General features: G+C 45.6%; 1 protein-coding gene across 1 annotated transcript in view; it reads right to left on the reverse strand.

Moving 5' to 3' along the window:
• Nucleotides 1-21,183, reverse strand: part of PCSK6 (proprotein convertase subtilisin/kexin type 6) — a 284,703-nt gene that overhangs the window by 13,077 nt on the left and 250,443 nt on the right. The window contains exon 18 of the mRNA XM_073653390.1: nt 1,157-1,260. Coding sequence (XP_073509491.1) covers nt 1,157-1,260 — 104 coding nt within the window. The remainder of the gene's footprint in view (nt 1-1,156; nt 1,261-21,183) is intronic.

Here is a 21,183-nt window from a genome sequence, read left to right on the forward strand (position 1 = left end):
CTCCGCCTTCCTTCTACACAGACTCTTAGCAGCACCTGCCATCTCCTAAGATTCTATGTAGAAGGGAGGGGATGAGGAGGGAGGAGTTCTGGCTCTAGCTCCTCCCTTCTACATAGACTTATCAGCAGTAACTGTCATCTAAGATTCTATGTAGAAGGGAGGGAGAGCTAGAGGCAGAACGCCTCCCTCTTCATCCCACTCCCTTCTACATAGATTCTTATAAAAACCAACTGCCATCTTGTATGTAGAAGGAAGGAGCTCTGCCTTTAGCGCCTCCTTCCTAAAGAAAATCCTATCAGTAGCAACTGTCATCTCCTAAGATTCTATGTAGAAGGGAGCGGAGAGGAGGAGGGAGAAGCTAGAAGCAGAGCTCCACCATCATCATCCCCTTCCCTTCTACATAGAATCTTATAGAAACCAACTGTCATCTCCTATCTCAGTAATGAGAAAGTCTTCACTGAATAGAGATTTTACCCAGGAAAGGAGTATTTTGAGAATAAATGATCAGTCCTGGAGGAGAAAAAAAAGACTGATTTCTCTGATAAGATATATTACAAAGTTTATTATTTTCATGTGAATTATTGAACTATAATAAAAATTAAATTAACGGTTAGCCTTTAACCATTGCCCTTAATTTTCATTTCATTTCCACTGAAGTTGCGGTACAAGATTTTTTTTTTTTTTTAAAGTACGTTTATTCTATAGGGAACTAATCAAGTATATTGAAAAATTGTAATAAACATTGTTGTATTAAAAAAAGAAGCATACGAGCCAAATTTTGTTTCAGTGTTTCAGTGTGCGGATAATCCAAAGTGTATGTATTCGCTCATTAAAGTACTGCAAACATTACGCTTCGTTTCAGCACAAGTAAAGTTGATGCTTACATAGCGACAGTAACAGATGACAACTTTCCTAACACTTCACGACACAAAGCTAAAAGCTCACATTGCCTAGAAAAATTAATCGGAGCAAATCAAAGCATATGTGCCGCCTTTACGAGTCATTCTTCTAGCAAGTTGAAGTGTGAATTCCCAACTGGGCAAATTAATACTCTGCAACATAATAAAGCGAGTGCCCAGATCTGTTTGTGACTACATAGCGGACAGACTGTACGGAAAAAAAAAAAAAGTTTAGCCCAGGGGAAAAGATATCTTACCCACACAGGACTGGCATGTAGCATGGCATCTGTCACATTTCATCACAGCCATATTATAGAACGTCCCATGGTCACACTCCGGCATGCACATTGACCCTGAAAGGCTGAAGAGAAGGAATTGCTAAAATAAAGTTCACAAAATATCACTTTCATATGAATTAGTAATGAAGGGAAACAAGTGTCATTTTTTATACAAAATATAAGTAAAAATAACTGGAAAAAAATATAGTTCAGATATTTAACTCCATAGCATAGTTAGCATAGAGCACCAGGAGAACAGACCCTGCCTCTTGTCTATTGCTCTGATCTCTTGGTGCCAGCAATGATGCCCCCGGTATGACTTTAATCTACCGACACCCCAGCTTCAAGTCACATGTGGGTTATATTCCCATTCTACTCTGTTATAGGAGGTGTCCAGGATCAACAGTGCCTCTCCTGTACATAGGCTGTATTTAGCATTGCAGATCATTTCTAGGCTGGAATCCTGTATGCAGTTTTTGTGCCACTTTAAGCCAAACAACATTAGATCCAAAAATAAGGAAAAATCTGAAGAGGATGATACTTTCTTTTTAATCCACTCTTGGGTTCGGAATCACCCGTAGTTTTCTATGCAGGATATTAGGACAGACTTTGGGAAGAGTTACCCAAATAGTGGCCATATTTTCTTGTCTGTATTATGGCTGAAATTCACAGTTAATTTGAGGATCTCCAAATCAGAACTAACGCTATAAATAAGCATATACAGTGGGTAGGGAAAAAATTCAGACCCCTTTAAATTTTTTACTCTTTGTTTCATTGCAGCCATTTGGTAAATTTTAAAAAGTTAATTTTTTTTTCTCATTAAAGTGCACTCTGCACCCCATCTTGACTGAAAAAAAACAGAAATGTAGAAATTTTTGCAAGTTTATTAAAAAAGAAAAACTGAAATATCACATTATTAATATCACATATTCAGACCCTTTGCTCAGACACTCATATTTAAGTCACATGCTGTCCATTTCCTTGTGATCCTCCTTGAGATGGTTCTACTCCTTCATTGGAGTCCAGCTGTGTTTAATTAAACTGATAGGACTTGATTTGGAAAGGCACACACCTGTTTATACAAGACCTCACAGCTCACAATGTACTCAGTCAAGATGGGGTGCAGAGTGTACATTAATGAGAAAAAAAATGAACTTTTCAGAATTTACCAAATGGCTGCAATGAAACAGAGTGAAAAATGTAAAGGGGTCTGAATACTTTCCGTACCCACTGTATGATGCTGTTCGGTCAGGTCACAAAACCAGTGGTCGGGCTGAGATTTGTCTGTTCAGCTAAATTCCCGATATGAGAATTTGAGGAGTTTGTGACGTTGCAGATTTTCTGCACCTTTTATGTAAATTAGGTTACTTGTGTTATTTAATTGCATTTTTACATGTTTTATTTTTTAATTATATGTTTTCCATGTGATTTTGACACTGTGTTTTTGTCTCGTTAGTAAGTTATGCTTTACATAAAGCTGCTTTGTATTTTATACTTCCTGTACTTTGGATTTGAAAAACTTTTGATACAATCAAATGAGTATTTGATGCAGTTTTAGTGGCATTCCACAGCAGAAATGCATGATTTTTTTTACCTGTGTATTTTCTGCACCTAGTGCAATTCTATTGGGAAGATCTGCACATGAAAGATCCTAGTTACTTACCGGTAACGGGATTTTACAGAGCCCATGACAGCACCACCTGAGAGAGGGTATCCGCCCACCAAGGACAGGAACCTACTGAATAAAAAGGCGGTACCTCTCCTCCGCATCAGTTTTTTGTTTCAGAGCATGAGAGGGCCTCCGAAGACAGGTTAATACATAACCACCACCTCAACATATGTACTAAACACCTTAAAAAAAGTGCACACCACAGTGATAAAGGGGAGGGAATTAATAGGGTGCTGTCATGGGCTCTGTAAAATCCCGTTACCGGTAAGTAACTAGGATCTTTTCCCCTTCTCCCATGACAGCACCACCTGAGAGATTTATAGAGATTAAATACCAGAGGGAGGGATCACCGCTTGCAACACCCTTCTACCAAAGGACAGATCAGTAGAAGAGGAAAGGTCAAGACGGTAATGTTTGTAAAATGTAGCAGGGGATGACCAAGTTGCCGCCTTACATATAATGTCGATGGGCACATCCGCCTTCTCAGCCCAGGAAGCAGCTACCGCTCTGGTGGAATGGGCCTTCAGGTTCTCAGGAACCGGCAGATTGCTAGAAGAGTAGGCTAAGGTAATAGTATCCCTGACCCATCTAGCTATGGTCCCCCTTGTAACCTTAAGTCCTTTCCTAGCCCCCTGAAAGGATATAAATAAAGCGTCACTCTTTCTCCAGGCTTTTGTCACTTCCAAATACTGGACTAACACCCTCCTAACATCTAAGGTGTGAAGCTTATATTCCTCAGAATCCCTAGGATTAGGATAGAAGGAAGGGAGAGTGATTACTTGAGTCCTATGGAACTTGGAGGCTACCTTTGGAAGATAGGCCGGGTCTGGTCTTAAGATTACTCTATCCATACATACTTGAGTGAATGGATGGTTAATGGATAGTGCGTGTAAGTCACTGACTCTACGAGCTGATGTCAGGGCCACCAATAGCGCAGTCTTTAAAGTTAAGATTTTTTCTGAAACCTTCTCTAAGGGCTCGAAGGGAGGTTTGGTTAATGCTTCCAGAACTAAATTAAGGTCCCAAGGAGGCATTCTTGGAACAGGAATAGGTCTGGATCTATGACAGGCTTTAATAAATCTAATGATCCATCTATTTGCTGCCAAGTCATAATTATACAGTGCCCCCAGAGCAGATACCTGTACCTTAAGAGTACTGGTGGCTAGTCCCATGTTTAACCCCTTTTTTTTTTTTTTTTTTTAATTTTAGCCAGCTGGCGCGCTACCCGCAGATCCACCTGCCTCTACGCGTGCGCAGCCCAGCGGCACCCGGCGCGCTTGCAGCGGGATGACAGCTTCCCACCCGCGCATGCGCAGACCCGGTTTCCGGCGCACTCCGTGATAGGGCGCGTCAGCACCCCGCGCGTGCGCAGCCCGGACTTCCGGCGCGCTCCGTCACAGGGTGCGACGCGACCTCCACGTGTTCAGCCCGGAAGACCTGCCGGCCGGCGCGCTCTGTTCATCTTTGCGAGGCGCAGACCCGGCCGCAGGCCCCGGCGCACGCGGGGAGGCATCCGAAGGAAAACAGCACCTCCTCCCCACACACAGACCCGGGCAGCAGCCAGACGGGCTGGGAACAGGGACCATCTGCTGCTTCCACGGCCTCCAGGCCGCACCGTCCATAATCCAGGTACGTGAGGTACCACCTGGTGAGGCTCCCATCAGGGACAGGAACCAAAAACTGATGCGGAGGAGAGGTACCGCCTTTTTATTCAGTAGGTTCCTGTCCTTGGTGGGCGGATACACTCTCTCAGGTGGTGCTGTCATGGGAGAAGGGGAAAATTCAGTGTACCCGCAAGACAAATTGACATGTTGCGTATTTGAAACTCGCACCGCAAGTCAGTTTATAAGGTGTAGAAAAAAAAAGCACAGTGGGCAGGAGATCTCTATAAATCCCATCCACTTTGCTGAAACTGTGTTTTGGATGCAGTGAAAATGTATAGCGTCAAAAACTCACTCATTGTGGGAATACAGTCTGATACGGATGAGAAAATACAGTCATTATACGATTGTGTGAATTAATCCTTAAAATTTGAAAGGGTGATCTGCAACACTTCACACTGCCTCTGGACAAGAGTTTCTGGAAAAAGGCAGAACTCTTTCTAATCCTTGGTAACACCTTCTTTGTTCTCACTGCCTTTCATATCAAACCTCAAAATCAGGGACCCATTCCCAATGTAAAAAATCTTGATAATTAAAAGGATGCAAATTCTCAATGTAGAAAGATCATAGAACAGTAACATGACATAAAAATTAGCCTATAAGAATGTTTTTCTATGCAGTGTATCATGAAAAAAGCAGAGAAGAAATCATAAAGAAGCAAAGTAATGAATACAAGCTAATTATTTTACCCCAAAGAGTAGAGTTCAGCCTTCACTGAAACTCCACTTGTGACTGATGTATACACCAGTTCATTGGGACATCTCCTTTACCAGAGCATCCCTTTTGCAAGAGCACCTCCTTTGCAAGAGCACCCCCTTTACCAGAGCACCCCCTTTACCAGAGCACCCCCTTTACCAGAGCACCCCCTTTACCAGAGCACCCCCTTTACCAGAGCACCCCCTTTACCAGAGCACCCCCTTTACCAGAGCACCCCCTTTACCAGAATGATTCCTTGAGCAGGGCAGCATCATGACAGCAGCAGGGATATCAAATCTCAACATTGCCCTATAAATCTGCCAGCATAATGCAGACCGCTGTTTACAGCAGTTGAGCAATTTGGAAAATTACAACCCAAAATGTCCCAAGTTCAATATTTATTACTGCAAAATTAAAATATATACAAAATAGTCATGAAGTTTCATTAACAGCTGGACACAGCTTGAAAAATATTCCACCCATTAAATGACATGGAGCAGTGCGTATTTCCAAAAAAAGTTATATACAACACACTGCACTAAAGAAACTTTCTAAATGAAATGTGTCGTTAGAAAATTATCTATTGTTTAAATCAGATTTTTATATTAAATGTATTTATTAAAACATAATGGAAATGTTTTTTGTTTTTTTTTAGTTTGTTTTTTTAATATGAAGAAATCTTGCAATTTTCACACCCTTCACAGTCACCTTAGAGCAGACTCATTAGCTGCATCAATACAATGTTATGGTCTAATTAGTCTTTTGCTTCTAAACCACAGGTGGATTTCCTGAAAAGAACATAGAAGTCAGCATATACCGTATTTTTCGGACTATAAGACGCACTTTTTTCCTCCAAAATTTTGGAGGAAAGTGGGGCATGCATCTTATAGTCCGAACATATATACATATGTACTGTGGGTGGTGGGGCCTGGAGGGAAGTGGCAGCGGGGGATGAACGGGGCACAGGAGGCGGTAGCCACCTGCTGCAGCCTACCTGTGCCCGCTGCTAAAGAAAATGAATATTCCCTGCTCCCCACATCCATGGGCGTGGAGACCAATGAATATTCATTTCCTTAATATGGCGCACACTGTACCGTAGCGAGGCTCCTGCTGCGGCCTGTGGTCAGTATGCCCGCTATTAAAGCTCATGAATATTCACCACAACACACTTCCATGGGTTGTAGTGAATATTCATGGCCTTTAATAGCGGACACACTGACCGCCGAGCGCAGCAGGAGCCGCGCTGCGGTACAGTGTGCCCGCTATTGGAGAGAGTGAATGGTCATTGCTCCCCACGCAGAGAGTCCCGGCTTGGGGAGCAGTGCAGTGACTATTCCGGCACAGCACTTTACTGTGCGAGGGCGCATGGCAGGGACGCCATGCGTGGCTCACACAGTGAGGGTGTCGGCAGCAGAGCGGGACGCAATGCTGGAGGAGAAAGGAGGCGAGTATGATTGTTAATTTTTTTTGTGGACAGTGTGATGAGGATCAGAGGGTACCATGCATACCAGGATCAAGAGGTGCCATGCATACCAGGATGGGGGATCAACGGGTGCCATGCATACCAGGATGGTGGATATTAACAGAATTGGGGGACATTACCCCAATACCAGTGTCAGCAGCAGACCCTCTCCCCCATAATAGTGCATTATGATCACATTTTTTGCTTACATTTTTTTTCTATTTTCCTCCTCTAAAACCTAGGTGCGTCTTATGGTCCGAAAAATACGGTACATGAGCCCCAGTGGCAAGTGCGAAAACTGCAAGTTTCGTCATTTATATTTTCTGTATTACAGATCATAATATGAAAAAAAACATTTATATAGAAGTTGTCCGTCCTTGGGCTACAAGTCTGCAGTCACTCTGACAGAAGACTTGTGAATCCTTACATTGTGCGAACTGCCAGCACCAGGAGCGGGCAGTCAAGTGGCTGCAAAAATGCGATTTGCATACTTCCAGCCACATTCCCACTAGACATTGTCCATTCTCACTCAATACACTTGCATAGAGAGAGGCTACACCCATCTACCCGGCCGTTGACTGTATGTATGCAAATCACACAACTTGTGGTCATGCCCCAGCCGCTCCTGGCCCCGGAGAATCCTCACAGCGCACTGTAGCCTAAGACCAGACAACCCCTTTAACAAAAATACCTGATTTAAAAACAGTAGGTAATTTCCTGATGATGCATTCTCTTTAAAGGGTAGGACATTAAAGGGAATCTGTCAGCAGGTTTTTGCTATGTAATCTGAAGACCACATACTCTAGGAGTTGAAACACATATTTCAGCGATGCCTCTCTTATCAAGCTATGTGCTTTTGTTTACTTGCAATGATTGTTTTAGAACCAAGAGCTCATTATCGCTTGGACACAGAACAAGCCTGGTCGCCCAACTCCGCCCCCTTCTGAGATAAGCAGCTCACTGTCTATAGACCATGTACACAGAGAGCCTGTTGGGGGCAGGGGCCGCTTTCTCAGCTCTGCTTCATGCAAAATATAAAAACTCGGTCAGAAAGGTTGCACCCGTTAAACTAAGTGATACATTGTTGGATTCAGGGTCTCTTTGCCAACATCATGCTGCTCTCAGATGAGGTAGCAAAAACCTTTTGACAGATTCCCTTTAACATACAGAATTGTATGTTTTCTTCTCAAAGATCACAATCCTAAATACTTCCTATCAGTTTGACCTCTGCATGCAATCTCCATAACTTCCAAGAAAGATGCAACACAAAACTATCTGAATGAGACATAATGGGGATTTATTGAAAGACCTCATTATCTCCCCATTCCCACATTTATACTTCTGCTGTGAAATCCACCATGAGGAAGAGAAATAAAGTTTCATGTAAGTTTACACAGTGTTCAGTGGAACCTGCCGCTATCCAGCTTCCACATCTTGTCACATGAGCAAATGATTACACTTTTCTCTTTAAACTCGACTTTAAAAAGACTGATGCCGAATGGAGTCGCATGTACTACTGGAAATTCTTGTTTAGAAAAAGAAAAAAATATATATGAAAAACCATAAAAATGAAAGGCACCAGTAAACCTCTCACTATGGCATCAAGCAGAGAAGAGCCGTGTTGGTAGTGGCGAAATGACATAGCAACTACATTCAATGCTTGTGATATTTCTGTTAACTATAACAAAATCTCAGAAGAGAACGGGAAAAACAAACAATCTACTGATATTTTGTTAGTCATCTCGTTAACCAATGCTCCATATATTATTCTGCGATCTTTAACTCACTTAGCCAGAAAACCAAATATAAACGAAAATGGCCATCTGTACATCAAGGTCAAACATTTCATGTGGCTCAGAAAAACCCCAAAATAAATAAAAATATACATAGGCAAAACAAACAAGGAATAGAAGGGAGGAAGAGCAAAAACTTCATTGTAAAGAGGGTTAAGAGGAGACAGACAACTAGACAATGACTTTGTACATAATATTTAAATTATTCCAATGGATCTGAAATTCTAGAAAAAAAAGCATAGTCAATTTTTTTATTTTACTAATTTGTAAGATAGATAAACTTCCAGAACTAACAGTGCTGAGTATCATCAGGCAGGAAGATAAGGACTGGAAGGAACTGTCACAGGGATCATCTCCCTCATCAAACCCTCCCCCCTTCCATCTCCATGCAGGATAAAAAATGCTGTGTACTATTGTGTCTTTGTGAAGGAAAAGCCTGTGGTTGTGTATGCATAGAAGTGAGCTGCTAAGAGATCTAATCTACGCTGAATTATGCTACTGAAGAGACTAATACTCTGCCTTGTGAAGAAACTATTGTATTTTTACTGGAGCCGGTTGCTCAAGAAACTCAGACTGTACTGTAATGAAGATTGTTGCTGTAATATCCCTGAATTGCACTGGCCGGGCTTCAGATTAAATTCCACTGTTAGACTGTTGAAAGAGACTCGTCAGATGTATATGGTCAGCAACTGAATCTATCGTGAGCCTGAGAGAAGCTGCAGCCTATGGTCGCCCTGAGTAACTGTTCCCCCAGGATTCCAAAGAATTCATGAAACCCGTCTCACCCAATCTGAACCTAGCAGTGTGTGTGAAGCATTGGTGACCCGTACGGGAAACCTGAACGGGAATTAGCGTGTAGAGGGAAAAGAGGAAAAGTGTCTGGAAAAACACAGCAGCACAGCACCTCAATTCAACTCTGCTACACCAGTTAAAGGGGACCAGCCCTAAAGAAAACTCACTAGCAGCAATGGACGTGGAAATACAAATGGACAGAATTAGTGAGCTGCTTTTTCAGTTAACCTGTGAAGAATTCAGAACAGTAGCAGAACATATAAAGATGACTGTGATATAGGCTGTATCCAGTCGTTGCAATTGAAATCAATTTTAAAGACACGACCCCAGTAACCAGAAGTTACATGTCTGTGCTGAAACCATTACACTGTGAAGTGAAAGAGTATTTACAAGATCTAATCAACAGAGGTTGGGTCCAAAAGTCGAAGTAGTCTTATTCCTCTCCTATTATTTGTGTTAGGAAGAAGGACGGTACGTTGAGACTCTGCTGTGATTACCGGGAACTAAACCGAAAGTCAGCACCTGATACCAAAGATTCAAGATATGCTTGATAGCCTATCAGGAAGTACAGGGTTCTCTGTCCTCGATCAAGGTAAAGCATACCATCAAGGGTTGTTGAAGAGTCCAGTAGACCCTCGACAGCATTCATCACACCGTGGGGGTAATATGAGTGGATCAGCATACCGTTTGGGCTCAGTTCAGCTCCAGCAGAATTCCACAGGAGCATGGAGACATGCTTAGAAGGATTGAAGGACGATATCGGCCAGCCGTACTTGGATGACCATGTGATACACAGCAAAACCTTTCGGGAGCATGTTGAACATGTGAGGACCGTATTACAGCGGTATCAACAACACGGAGTTAAGTTCACCCCCAAAGAAGTGTGAACTGTTCAAAAGGCAAGTCTGATTTCTAGGGAAAATTGTGTCCAGAGAAGGACCCAGCAGAAATCGCTCCGGTACTGGCCTTAAAAGACAAGCAATCCTCTGTCGGGGAGTTGAGGCAGATCTTAGGATTCCTCTCCTACTATTGTACTTACATTCGGAACTTCTCCAGGATTGCCGCCCCGCTATACATCCTCTTGGGGGAGACGACAGTCAACACCACCCACGGAGAAAAAAAAAAAAAAAAAAGAACGTGGGTAGGACTGAGCTTAAAACAAACAACGCAGTTTCGTCCCAACAGCCCATTCTCTGGACAGCAGACCACCAGGAGGTATTGGAAGAACTAGTAGACTACCTGGTAAAACCACCCATCTTGGGATATCCTGATTTTAACTTACCATTTGTTCTTCAATGTGACGCTTCTCAAGTTGGACTGGGAGCTGCCCTGTATCAGCATCAAGATGGAAAAATTAGTCATCGGTTATGGTTCTAGGACATTGAGAGACGCAGAGAAGAATTACCATCTACATTCTGCAAAATTGGAGTTACTGGCACTGAAATTGGCTCTTTACTACAGCAAAGAGTTTGAGGTATACACTGACAACAACCCTTTGACCTATGTCCTCAATACAGCCAAACTGAAAGCAACGGGTCAGAGATGGGTCGCTGAACTAGCTGACTTCAATTTCAGCATCAAGTAGAGGCCAGGAAAATGCAATGCAGATGCTGACAGATTGTTGAGAATGCCACTAGAGCCTGAGGAGTTCATGCAAGAATGCTCAGAGAAAGTCAGTCTGGAAGCAATTGAGAGCACTACCCAAGCAGTGCAAGCTTATTAAGAGGAAGACACACCATTGTGGTGTCCGTTGACAGTGGAAACCACCATAAAAGCGAGAGAACAAGATCACCCCCTGTCCATTCAACAACTACCAAAAGGAAAAATCTGTAGAGCACAACAGGAAGATCAGATAATTGGTAGAATATTACTATGTGGACCAAAATCTGTTTCCAAGTAAACGGGAGAGAGATAATGAGTCACCAGCAGTATCTGATTTAGTTAAAGAATGGACAAAGCTCTACCTCAGTGAAGACGGTATCCTGTATCGTAAAGGAGGACAAAACTGGCAGTTGGTACTACCCAGAGTATTCCCTAGGTTGGTCTTCAAAGAACTCCATGAAAACATGGGACACCTGGGAGTGGAAAGGACAACCAATTTGATCCGTGAACGTTTCTTCTGGCCGTACATGCAGAGAGATATTGAGAGGTAAATGACCAGGGAGTGTGGATGCCTGAAAGATAAACGTCCCAACACATCAACCTGGGCACCTATGGGCAACATCCAAACTACGTATCCGTTTGAGATGGTCTCAATAGACTTTCTACATCTCGAGACGTGCAAGGGTGGTTTTGAATACATATTGGTGGTGATGGACCATTTTACTCGATTTGCCCAAGCATATGCCACCACCAATAAAGCTGGTAGGACCGCAGCAGAGAAGATCTTCAATGATTTTGCTTTGAGGTTTGGGTTCCCTACGAGGTTACACCATGACCAAGGAAGAGAATTTCAGAACCAGCTCTTTGCCAAGCTAGGAAAGTACTGTAGAATTCAGAAATCTCACACAACACCCTATCACCCAGAGGGTAATGGACATGTGGAACATTTTAACTGGACATTGTCGATGTTGCACTCTTTAACAGCTGGCAAGAAGAAAGACTGGAAGAGTTCTCTGTCAAAAGTGGTACATGCCTATAACTGTACAAAGAGCGATGGAACAGGTTACTCACCGTTTTCACTTCACAGGTGTGCCCTGTCAGGTTTAATAATGATAGCCACTCGTTTTTCTTTACTTAGAATTTGTATTATGGCAAGAAAAAAGCAGCTAACAGTCTATTCAGTAGGACTATCAGCTGTGTATCCACCTGACTTCTGCACAACACAACTGATGATCCCAACCCCATTTAAAAGGCAAGAAATCCCACTTATTAAACCTGACAGGGCACACCTGTGAAGTGAAAACCATTTCCGGTGACTACCTCTTGAAGCTCATCAAGAGAATGCCAAGAGTGTGCAAAGCAGTCATCAAAGCAAAAGGAGGCTACTTTGAAGAACCTAGAATATAAGACATATTTTCAGTTGTTTCACACTTTTTTGTTAAGTATATAATTCCACATGTGTTAATTCATAGTTTTGATGCCTTCAGTGTGAATGTACAATTTTCAAAGTCATGAAATTACAGAAAAATCTTTAAATGAGAAGGTGTGTCCAAACTTTTGGTCTGCACTGTAATATATATATATATATATATATATATATATATATATATATATATATATATATATATATATATATATATATATATATATATATATATATATATATATATATATATATATATATATATATATATTGTAAGGCGGCGGTGTTCACACCATGCAGTAACTGAGGCAGTGACCCAAGCAAGTCCAAAATAAACAGCTTTTATTCAGCAACTCACAGTTTAAACAGGAAGTCCTCCGGTTCGCAGCCGGGTTAACATGAGTCCATAAACAACGGTTGCCGGGGACAACGGCCACGCCGGGCCGCGCAGAGCCTGACAGGTGCAGAGCCTTCCTAGGCGGTGGTTCAGCCACACTCAGTCCTGCTGAGCTAACCTGCTGTGCTCCCAGCAGGCTGCAACATAGAACACCACTAAACCTTAGTGAAGGAGTTTTAAAGGACCTGTGGCAAGAGCCACTGGAAAATCCGGGCTGGAGGGAGGAGGCCGCCCCACTGCCTCCTGTGACCTCCTCCAAGAAATGAAGGCCCTGCCGGGTTTTACTTAATCTGCCTTAGCCAGGTAGTCTGACCAGGTGATTGCTCACCTTCATTCCTGCATTGCAGCCGCAGCTGTGTCTGTGACTGCAATGCACTCCAATGGATTTAATAGGTCTCTGTACACATTCTGGGGGATATATAATGTCCCTCGTATACGATTCCGGTCACTGCCTCACATATCCCCCCCCTCTGTTCAAACTTGTGGGGTTGAACATTTGCCACCATACAGGGTGCCCGGGACAGGGCATCCGCGTTTGCTTGCAACTTCCCAGAGCGATGTTCTACAGAGAAACTGAAATTTTGCAGAGACAGGAACCACCTGGTGACTCTCGCATTCCTCTCCTTGGTATTCCTCATCCATACCAAGGGTGAGTGGTCCGTCACCAAGCGGAACTGACGCCCGAGTAAATAATAACGTAGTGATTCCAAGGCCCACTTAATAGCCAAACACTCCTTCTCTACCACGCTATAGTTTTTCTCTGCCGGGACAAGTTTTCTACTCAAGTAGGTGACCGGGTGCTCTTCACCATTCACTTTTTGTGACAATACCGCCCCTAGGCCTACCTCCGAGGCATCAGTCTGTACAATGAAGGTTTCATTGAAGTTGGGGCTGATGAGGACCGGCTGTCCACACAGGGCCAACTTCATGGACTGAAAAGCTTCTTCTGCCTGAGGGTTCCACCGAACCATTACCGATTTTTTTCCCTTCAAGAGATCGGTCAGGGCCGCCGTTCGCCCAGCAAAATTAGGTATAAACCGGCGGTGATACCCAAGGATGCCAAGGAACGCCCTCACTTGTTTTGTACTTGACGGTTTAGGCCAGTTTTTTATAGCATCAACTTTATTGATTTGGGGCTTGATAGCTCCTCGACCCATCACATACCCCAAATATCGGGCTTCCTCTAGCCCTATCGCACATTTTTTTGCGTTTGCCGTTAACCCTGCGGCTCTGAGAGAATCCAGCACCGCTTGTACCTGTGATTAGGTGCGTATGCCAGTTGGTGCTAAAGATGATAATATCATCTAGATACGCGGACGCGTACTCCTGATGAGGCTTGAGCACTATGTCCATCAATCTCTGAAATGTAGCCGGGGCCCCATGTAACCCAAAAGGTAAGACCACATAGTGGTATAGACCCTCTGGAGTTACGAAGGCGGTCTTTTCCTTCGCCGAATCTGTGAGAAGTACCTGCCAGTAACCCTTGGAGAGATCGAGCGTGGTAAAGTACTGGGCCTGCCCCAGTCTCTCAATCAGCTCGTCCACCCGGGGCACTGGATAAAGGTCAAACTTTGACACTTCATTCAATTTCCGGAAATCGTTACAGAAGCGTAATGATCCGTCTGGTTTTGGAATCAGTACGATGGGGCTAGCCCACTCACTCCGTGATTCCTCTATGACGCCTAACTGAAGCATTTGTTTTACCTCAGCCGTGATGGCTTGCCTCCGGGCCTCGGGTACCCGGTACGGTCTTATTTGTACCCGTACCCCAGGTTCGGTGACAATGTCATGTTGGATAACCGTAGTCCTACCTGGTAGCTCTGAGAACACGTCGGTATTGTGCTGCACCAGCGAGCGAGCCTCCCGTCGCTGCTGTTTAGTGAGGGCATCACTTATCCTGACCTCCCCCTCGGACGCTTCCCTGGCTGAAGGTGGAGAATTCTCTGGTGTTATGCCCGGGGTGACGTCTGTAACTAAACACTCTCGATCTTTCCAAGGCTTTAGCAGGTTTACGTGGTAAAGCTGCTCAGGTTTCCTCCTTCCGGGCTGATACACCCGGTAATTTACCTCCCCCACTTTTTCTCGAATCTCATATGGTCCCTGCCACTTGGCCATGAACTTACTCTCGGCTGTGGGTACCAGTACTAACACCCGATCACCCTTGTTAAAAGTTCTGACTCTGGCTCTTTTATTATATGTGCGCCTCTGAGCTGCCTGGGCATCTAACAGATGCTCTTTCACGATGGGCATGACCGCCGCGATCCGGTCCTGCATACTAGCCACGTGTTCAATTATACTCCTATGCGGAGTTGGCTCTTGTTCCTATGTCTCTTTGGCTACGTCCAACAGACCCCTAGGGTGTCTGCCGTACAATAACTCAAAGGGAGAGAACCCTGTGGAAGCCTGGGGTACCTCACGGACGGCGAACATCAAATAGGGTAACAACATGTCCCAATCCCTTCCATCCTTAGAAACCACCTTTTTTAACATGGACTTGAGGGTTTTATTGAACCGTTCTACTAGCCCGTCGGTTTGAGGGTGGTACACCGAGGTGCGCAATTGTTTAATTTTTAGCAATTTGCATAGTTCCCTTGTCACTTTGGACATAAAGGGGGTCCCCTGATCCGTCAGGATCTCCTTGGGTAGTCCAAGGCGACAGAACATGGCAAACAGCTCCCGTGCAATCAGTTTTGCCGAGGTGTGGCGTAGTGGTATAGCTTCCGGGTACCGAGTGGCATAGTCGACGACTACCAGTGTATGTTGGTGTCCATGGGCGGATTTTACAATGGGCCCTACCAAATCCATTGCAATCCGTTCAAAAGGTACCTCTATCACTGGCAGGGGTACCAATGGACTACGGAAACTTGCAGTGGGTGAGGTCAACTGACATTCGGGGCAGGATTCGCAGTACCTTTTGACCTCCGCGTAAACCCCCGGCCAAAAGAACCGCTGCAAGAGACGTTCTTGCGTTTTCTTTACCCCTAAGTGTCCACTCAGCAAGTGTGTGTGTGCCAAATCTAGAACCACCCGACGGTATGACTGAGGTACCACCAACTGTTCCACGACCTCGTCCCTGATCTTATCTATCCTATAGAGCAACTCACCGTTGACTACCATGCGTGGAAATACAGTATCTGCATTGGGCTGTTGGGCTACACCGTTTACCTCTAACACCCTTTCCCGCGCCTGAGTCAGGGTGGGATCCTGTAGCTGAGCCGTCCCAAACGTGTCCCGGGACACTTCCAGCTCAGGGATCGATGGGGTCTCCTCGACTTCTCCTGCCAGCACCTCTAAGGGAAACCTATCGGGGTCACACTCTGTCCCTAGGTTGGACACACCTACGGCAGGTTCGTCGGGTACAGTGTCTGTAATACATTTTACCGAGGGAGAGTGGATTTTGTTTTTCCACAGAGTCCAGAACAGGGGCAAGTCTCTTCCCAACACAGTCCCATAGGGAAGAGTTTTTACCACTCCCACCACATGTTTTATGTCTCCACATGGCGTGGACAAGACTACCTCCTCAGTTGGGTACTCTCGGAGGTCCCCATGGATACACACAACCCCGACGGGCCGTCCACCGGGGTTGTCTCCTGCCACCAGCGACCCATGTACCAGAGTCACGAGGCTCCCCGAGTCCAGGAGAGCCTCCGTGGGGTACCCATTAACCAGTACCTGACATATTTGGAGTTCATTGTCCCGGGGTTCGGGGCTCGCTGTGCAGACGGTCTGGGTGTACATTGAGACACGGCGGCTATATCCGCAGTCCATGGGTTCTGTAGTCAGGGGACAATTAGCAATCACATGTCCCGGCCCCTGACACCGCTAGCACCTAAGGGTGGTGGTACTGTTAGGTCTTATGACAGTTTGGGAGGGAACCGGTCTCCTGCCACTCTCACTCCGGGGTTCCCCTTCAGCACGGGTACGGTGCTGACTGTCCCCAGCAGAGGGACGCGACCCCTTTCCCGATTCCTGGGTTGGCAGGGAGCGACGTGACAACCGAGAGGGGGCGGAGTCTCGAATGAAGTCCTGAGTGGCTGAGTAGCGCTCGACCAAACTGACCACCTGGTCGAGGGTGCCGGGGTTCCCTTGCCCCACCCAACGTTGGATAGCGACTGGCAGAGTCCTCACCAGCCGGTCAACCACCACCCTCTCCACTATCTGGCCTGGGGACAAAGTCTCAGGTTGGAGCCACCGTTTTACCAGCTGCAGGAGGTCATAAGCCTGAGACCGGGCAGGTCGGGTCTCGACATAGGCCCACGAAAACACACGCTGAGCCCTCACGTATGTACTGACCCCCAGCCGGGCAAGGATCTCACCTTTGAGCCTCTGGTAGTCCCGGGCTTCCTCCCGACTGAGGTCGAAACAGGCCTTCTGTAACATACCTGGCGGCGTCCTTGCATGGTGGTCCATCTCCCACTGTGCAAGAGGGCGCACTTGATCTCCTGTCCAGAATGTCTCTCTGGCTTCCCTCCATGCTGTCTGTTTGTGTCTGTTTCTGCTGCTTAAGGGCGGCGCCTGATCACTTCCTGCCTTTTGTACCTGCTGTGGGTCACACCCCTTGTGCGTCCTCAGCCTATTGCTGTCTGTCACTTGGTATATAGCTCAGCAGCTCCCTTCTATCCCTGCCTGAGCATAGTGTTTCCTTCAGTGTTTGCTTGCACTCTGAAGGTGCCAGGTCCCGTCTCTTGTCTCCTGCTTTTTGTATCAGTTCCCGTGTCTGAACTGAGTCCTGTATGTCTCCTGCTTTGCGGTATCAGCTCCCGTGTCTGAACTGAGTCCTTTCTGTGTTCTCTTGTCTGTCCTGTCTGAACACGCTTCTAGCCTGTTCCTCCTGCCTTCTGTGGCCGATTTCCTAGACCCGCTCCTGTGTCTGGTCTGTCCTGTCTGAACACGCTCCTTGCCTGTTCGTTCCGCCTTCTAGTGGCCGATTTCCTAGACCCGCTCCTGTGTCTGGTCTGTCCTGTCTGAACTCGCTCCTTGCCTGTTCGTTCCGCCTCTCTGGGGGCCGTATTCCCAGACCCGCTCCTGTATCCCTCTGCAGTGTCGGTCTCCTCCGTACACTCAGTTCCAGTCTGAACTCTCTCCTGTCCTTTGCCTGTTTTGCCTCTGTGTCCGTTCCCTTCCTTTTTCTGCAGAGTCTGAACTCGTACCTAACTCCTGCTTGTTGTCTCTGCAAGTACTGTGTGAGTATCTGGCTCTGTCTTTCCCTTCCTGTCTGTTCCGTGTGAACAGAGCCCTGTCCTCCCTGCTCAGCCTTGTCTGCACTCTAGCTGTGCTTGCCTGTAACCCTCTGCCTGTATTGTTCCTGAGTCCCGGTGTGTACTGGGTCCTATCCCGCCTGTGTTCCTACCTGCTAGTGCCTCCCTGTCTGCACTCTAGCTGTGTTTGCCTTTACCCCCCTGCCTGCATACCCGCCTGCCTGCATGCCAGTCGTGCCTGCCTATACCCTCCAGTCTGTGTGCCAGCCTACCAGCCTGTTCCTGTATTCCCCTGTGTGGGTCAACAGCCGTGTCCGGGGTCTGTCCTGGAGTAGCACCTGGTCCCTCTGCTCGGTTCCTCCTTGGTGCACTGGCGTCGTATGCCGTCGTGCGACCCTGGTCGGATCGGGTGAATACTTAGTCACGCCCCTCCAGGCATTCACTCTCCGGCACGGTCCAGTGGAATCACTACCAATCACACGCACACGCCGCTTAGCCCGGGCGTGTGCATAACACCTTCTGGGCATCGCCAACCAAAAACTGCGCCACCACTTCCGCCCACTGGTCGGCTGGTAGGTTTTCCTGCTCTGCTGTGCGTTCGTAGATGGTAAGGAAGGCTTCCACGTCGTCCTCCGGTCCCATCTTCCTCAATGCTGAGCAAACCTTGTCCCGGGCTTCTCGACGTTCCGGTGCTGGTGCCGTCGGCGTCTCCCGCAGAGCTGTGAGCTGCTGCATGATCAGCTCATTGGTTTGCTGTTGCTGCCGCTGCGTATGGACCAATTGCCTTAATAGCTCCTCCATTTTATCCACAGGTTTAGGCTGAAAGGTGGCCGGCCGGATTGTGGCCATGCAGCTGCCGGTGGAGGTATGCCTTAGTCACACTGCCCGCATTCTCCACCAAGCTGTAAGGCGGCGGTGTTCACACCATGCAGTAACTGAGGCAGTGACCCAAGCAAGTCCAAAATAAACAGCTTTTATTCAGCAACTCACGGTTTAAACAGGAAGTCCTCCGGTTCGCAGCCGGGTTAACATGAGTCCATAAACTACGGTTGCCGGGGACAACGGCCACGCCGGGCCGCGCAGAGCCTGACAGGTGCAGAGCCTTCCTAGGCGGTGGTTCAGCCACACTCAGTCCTGCTGAGCTAACCTGCTGTGCTCCCAGCAGGTTGCAACATAGAACAATACTAAACCTTAGTGAAGGAGTTTTAAAGGACCTGTGGCAAGAGCCACTGGAAAATCCGGGTTGGAGGGAGGAGGCCGCCCCACTGCCTCCTGTGACCTCCTCCAAGAAATGAAGGCCCTGCCGGGTTTTACTTAATCTGCCTTAGCCAGGTAGTCTGACCAGGTGATTGCTCACCTTCATTCCTGCATTGCAGCCACAGCTGTGTCTGTGACTGCAATGCACTCCAATGGATTTAATAGGTCTCTGTACACATTCTGGGGGATATATAACGTCCCTCGTATACAATTCCGGTCACTGCCTCACAATATATATAAATATATATATATATATATCTATATATATAGATATATATATCTATATATATATATATATATAGATATATATATATATATAGATATATAATAGATAGACACCACCAAATGATTAGAAAATATAGTCCAGACATTGACAAGGTAATAATAATGATTTTTATTTGAAAGAATAATTTTCTCCTTCAAACTTTGCTTTGGTCACCGAATGCTCCCTTTGCAGCAATTCCAGCATTGCATACCTTTAGCATTCTAGCTGTTAATTTGCTGAGGTAATCTTGAGAAATTTCCCCCCATGCTTCCTGAAGCCCCTCCCACAAGTTGGATTGGCTTGATGGGCACTTTTTGAGTACCATACGGTCAAGGAGCTCCCAAAGACAGCTCAATGAGGTTGAGATCTGGTGACTGCGCTGGCCACTCCATTACAGATAGGGAAGAAGCAGGCAGCTGGTATTCTAAATAGTTCATGCATAATTTGGAGGTGTGCTTTGGGTCATTGTACTGTTGTAGGATGAAATTGGCTCCAATCAAAAGCTGTCCACAGGGTATGGCATGGCGTTGCAAAATAGAGTGATAGCCTTACTTATTCAAAATCCCATTTACCTTGTACAAATCTCCCACTTTACCAGCACCAAAGCAACCCCAGACCATCACATTACCTCCACCATGATTGACAGATGGCGTCAGGCACTCTTCCAGCATCTTTTCAGTTGTTCTGCGTCTCACAAATGTTCTTTTGTGTGATCCAAACACCTCAAACTTTGATTCGTCTGTCCATAAAACTTTTTAACAATCTTCCTCTGTCCAATGTCTGTGTTATTTTGCCCATATTAATCTTTTCCTTTTATTAGCCAGTCTCAGATATGGCTTTTTCTTTGCCACTTTGCCCTGAAGGCCAGCATCCCGGAGTCGCACCTTCACTGTAGATGTTGACACTGGCATTTTGTGTGTACGATTTAATGAAGCTGCCAGTTGATGAGCTGTGAGGCGTCGATTTCTCAAACTAGAGACTCTAATGTACTTGTCCTGTTGCTCAGATGTGCAGCGGGGCCTCCCACTTCTCTTTCTACTCTGGTTAGAGCCTGTTTGTGCTCTCCTCTGAAGGGAGTAGTACATACCGTTGTAGGAAATCTTCAGTTTCTTGGCAATGTCTCACATGGAATAGCCTTCATTTCTAAGAACTAGAATAGACTGTCGAGTTTCACATGAACGTTCTCTTTTTCTGGCCATTTTGAGAGTTTCATAGAACAAACAAATGTAATGCTCCAGATTCTCAACTAGCTCAAAGGAAGGTCAATTACATAGCTTCTCAAATCAGCCAAACCGTTTTCAGCTGGGCTAAGATACTTGTGCAAGGGTTTTCTAAACATCCATTAGCCTTCTTACAAGGTTAGCAAACACAATGTACCATTAAAACACTGGAGTGGTGGTTGTTGGAAATGGGCCTCTATACACCTATGTAGATATTACAATAAAAACAAGACGTTTGCAGCTGGAATAGTCATTTACCACATTAACAATGTATAGAGTGTATTTCTGATTCATTTAATGTTAGCTTCATTGAAAAAAAATGTTCTTTTCTTTCAAAAATAATGAAATTTTTAAGTGACCCCAAACTTTTGAACGGTAGTGTATATGTATATATATATATATCTATCTATACACACACACACACACACACACACACACACACACACACACACACACACACACACACACACACACACACACACACACAGTATAAAGTACAGACCAAAAGTTTGGACACACCTTCTCATTTAAAGAGATTGCTGTATTTTCATGACCATGAAAATTATACATT

This window comes from Phyllobates terribilis, unplaced genomic scaffold, assembly GCF_046119375.1.
Source record: "Phyllobates terribilis strain yellow unplaced genomic scaffold, ASM4611937v1 Scaffold_11__3_contigs__length_659146591, whole genome shotgun sequence".
In the NCBI taxonomy this organism is placed as follows: domain Eukaryota; kingdom Metazoa; phylum Chordata; class Amphibia; order Anura; family Dendrobatidae; genus Phyllobates; species Phyllobates terribilis.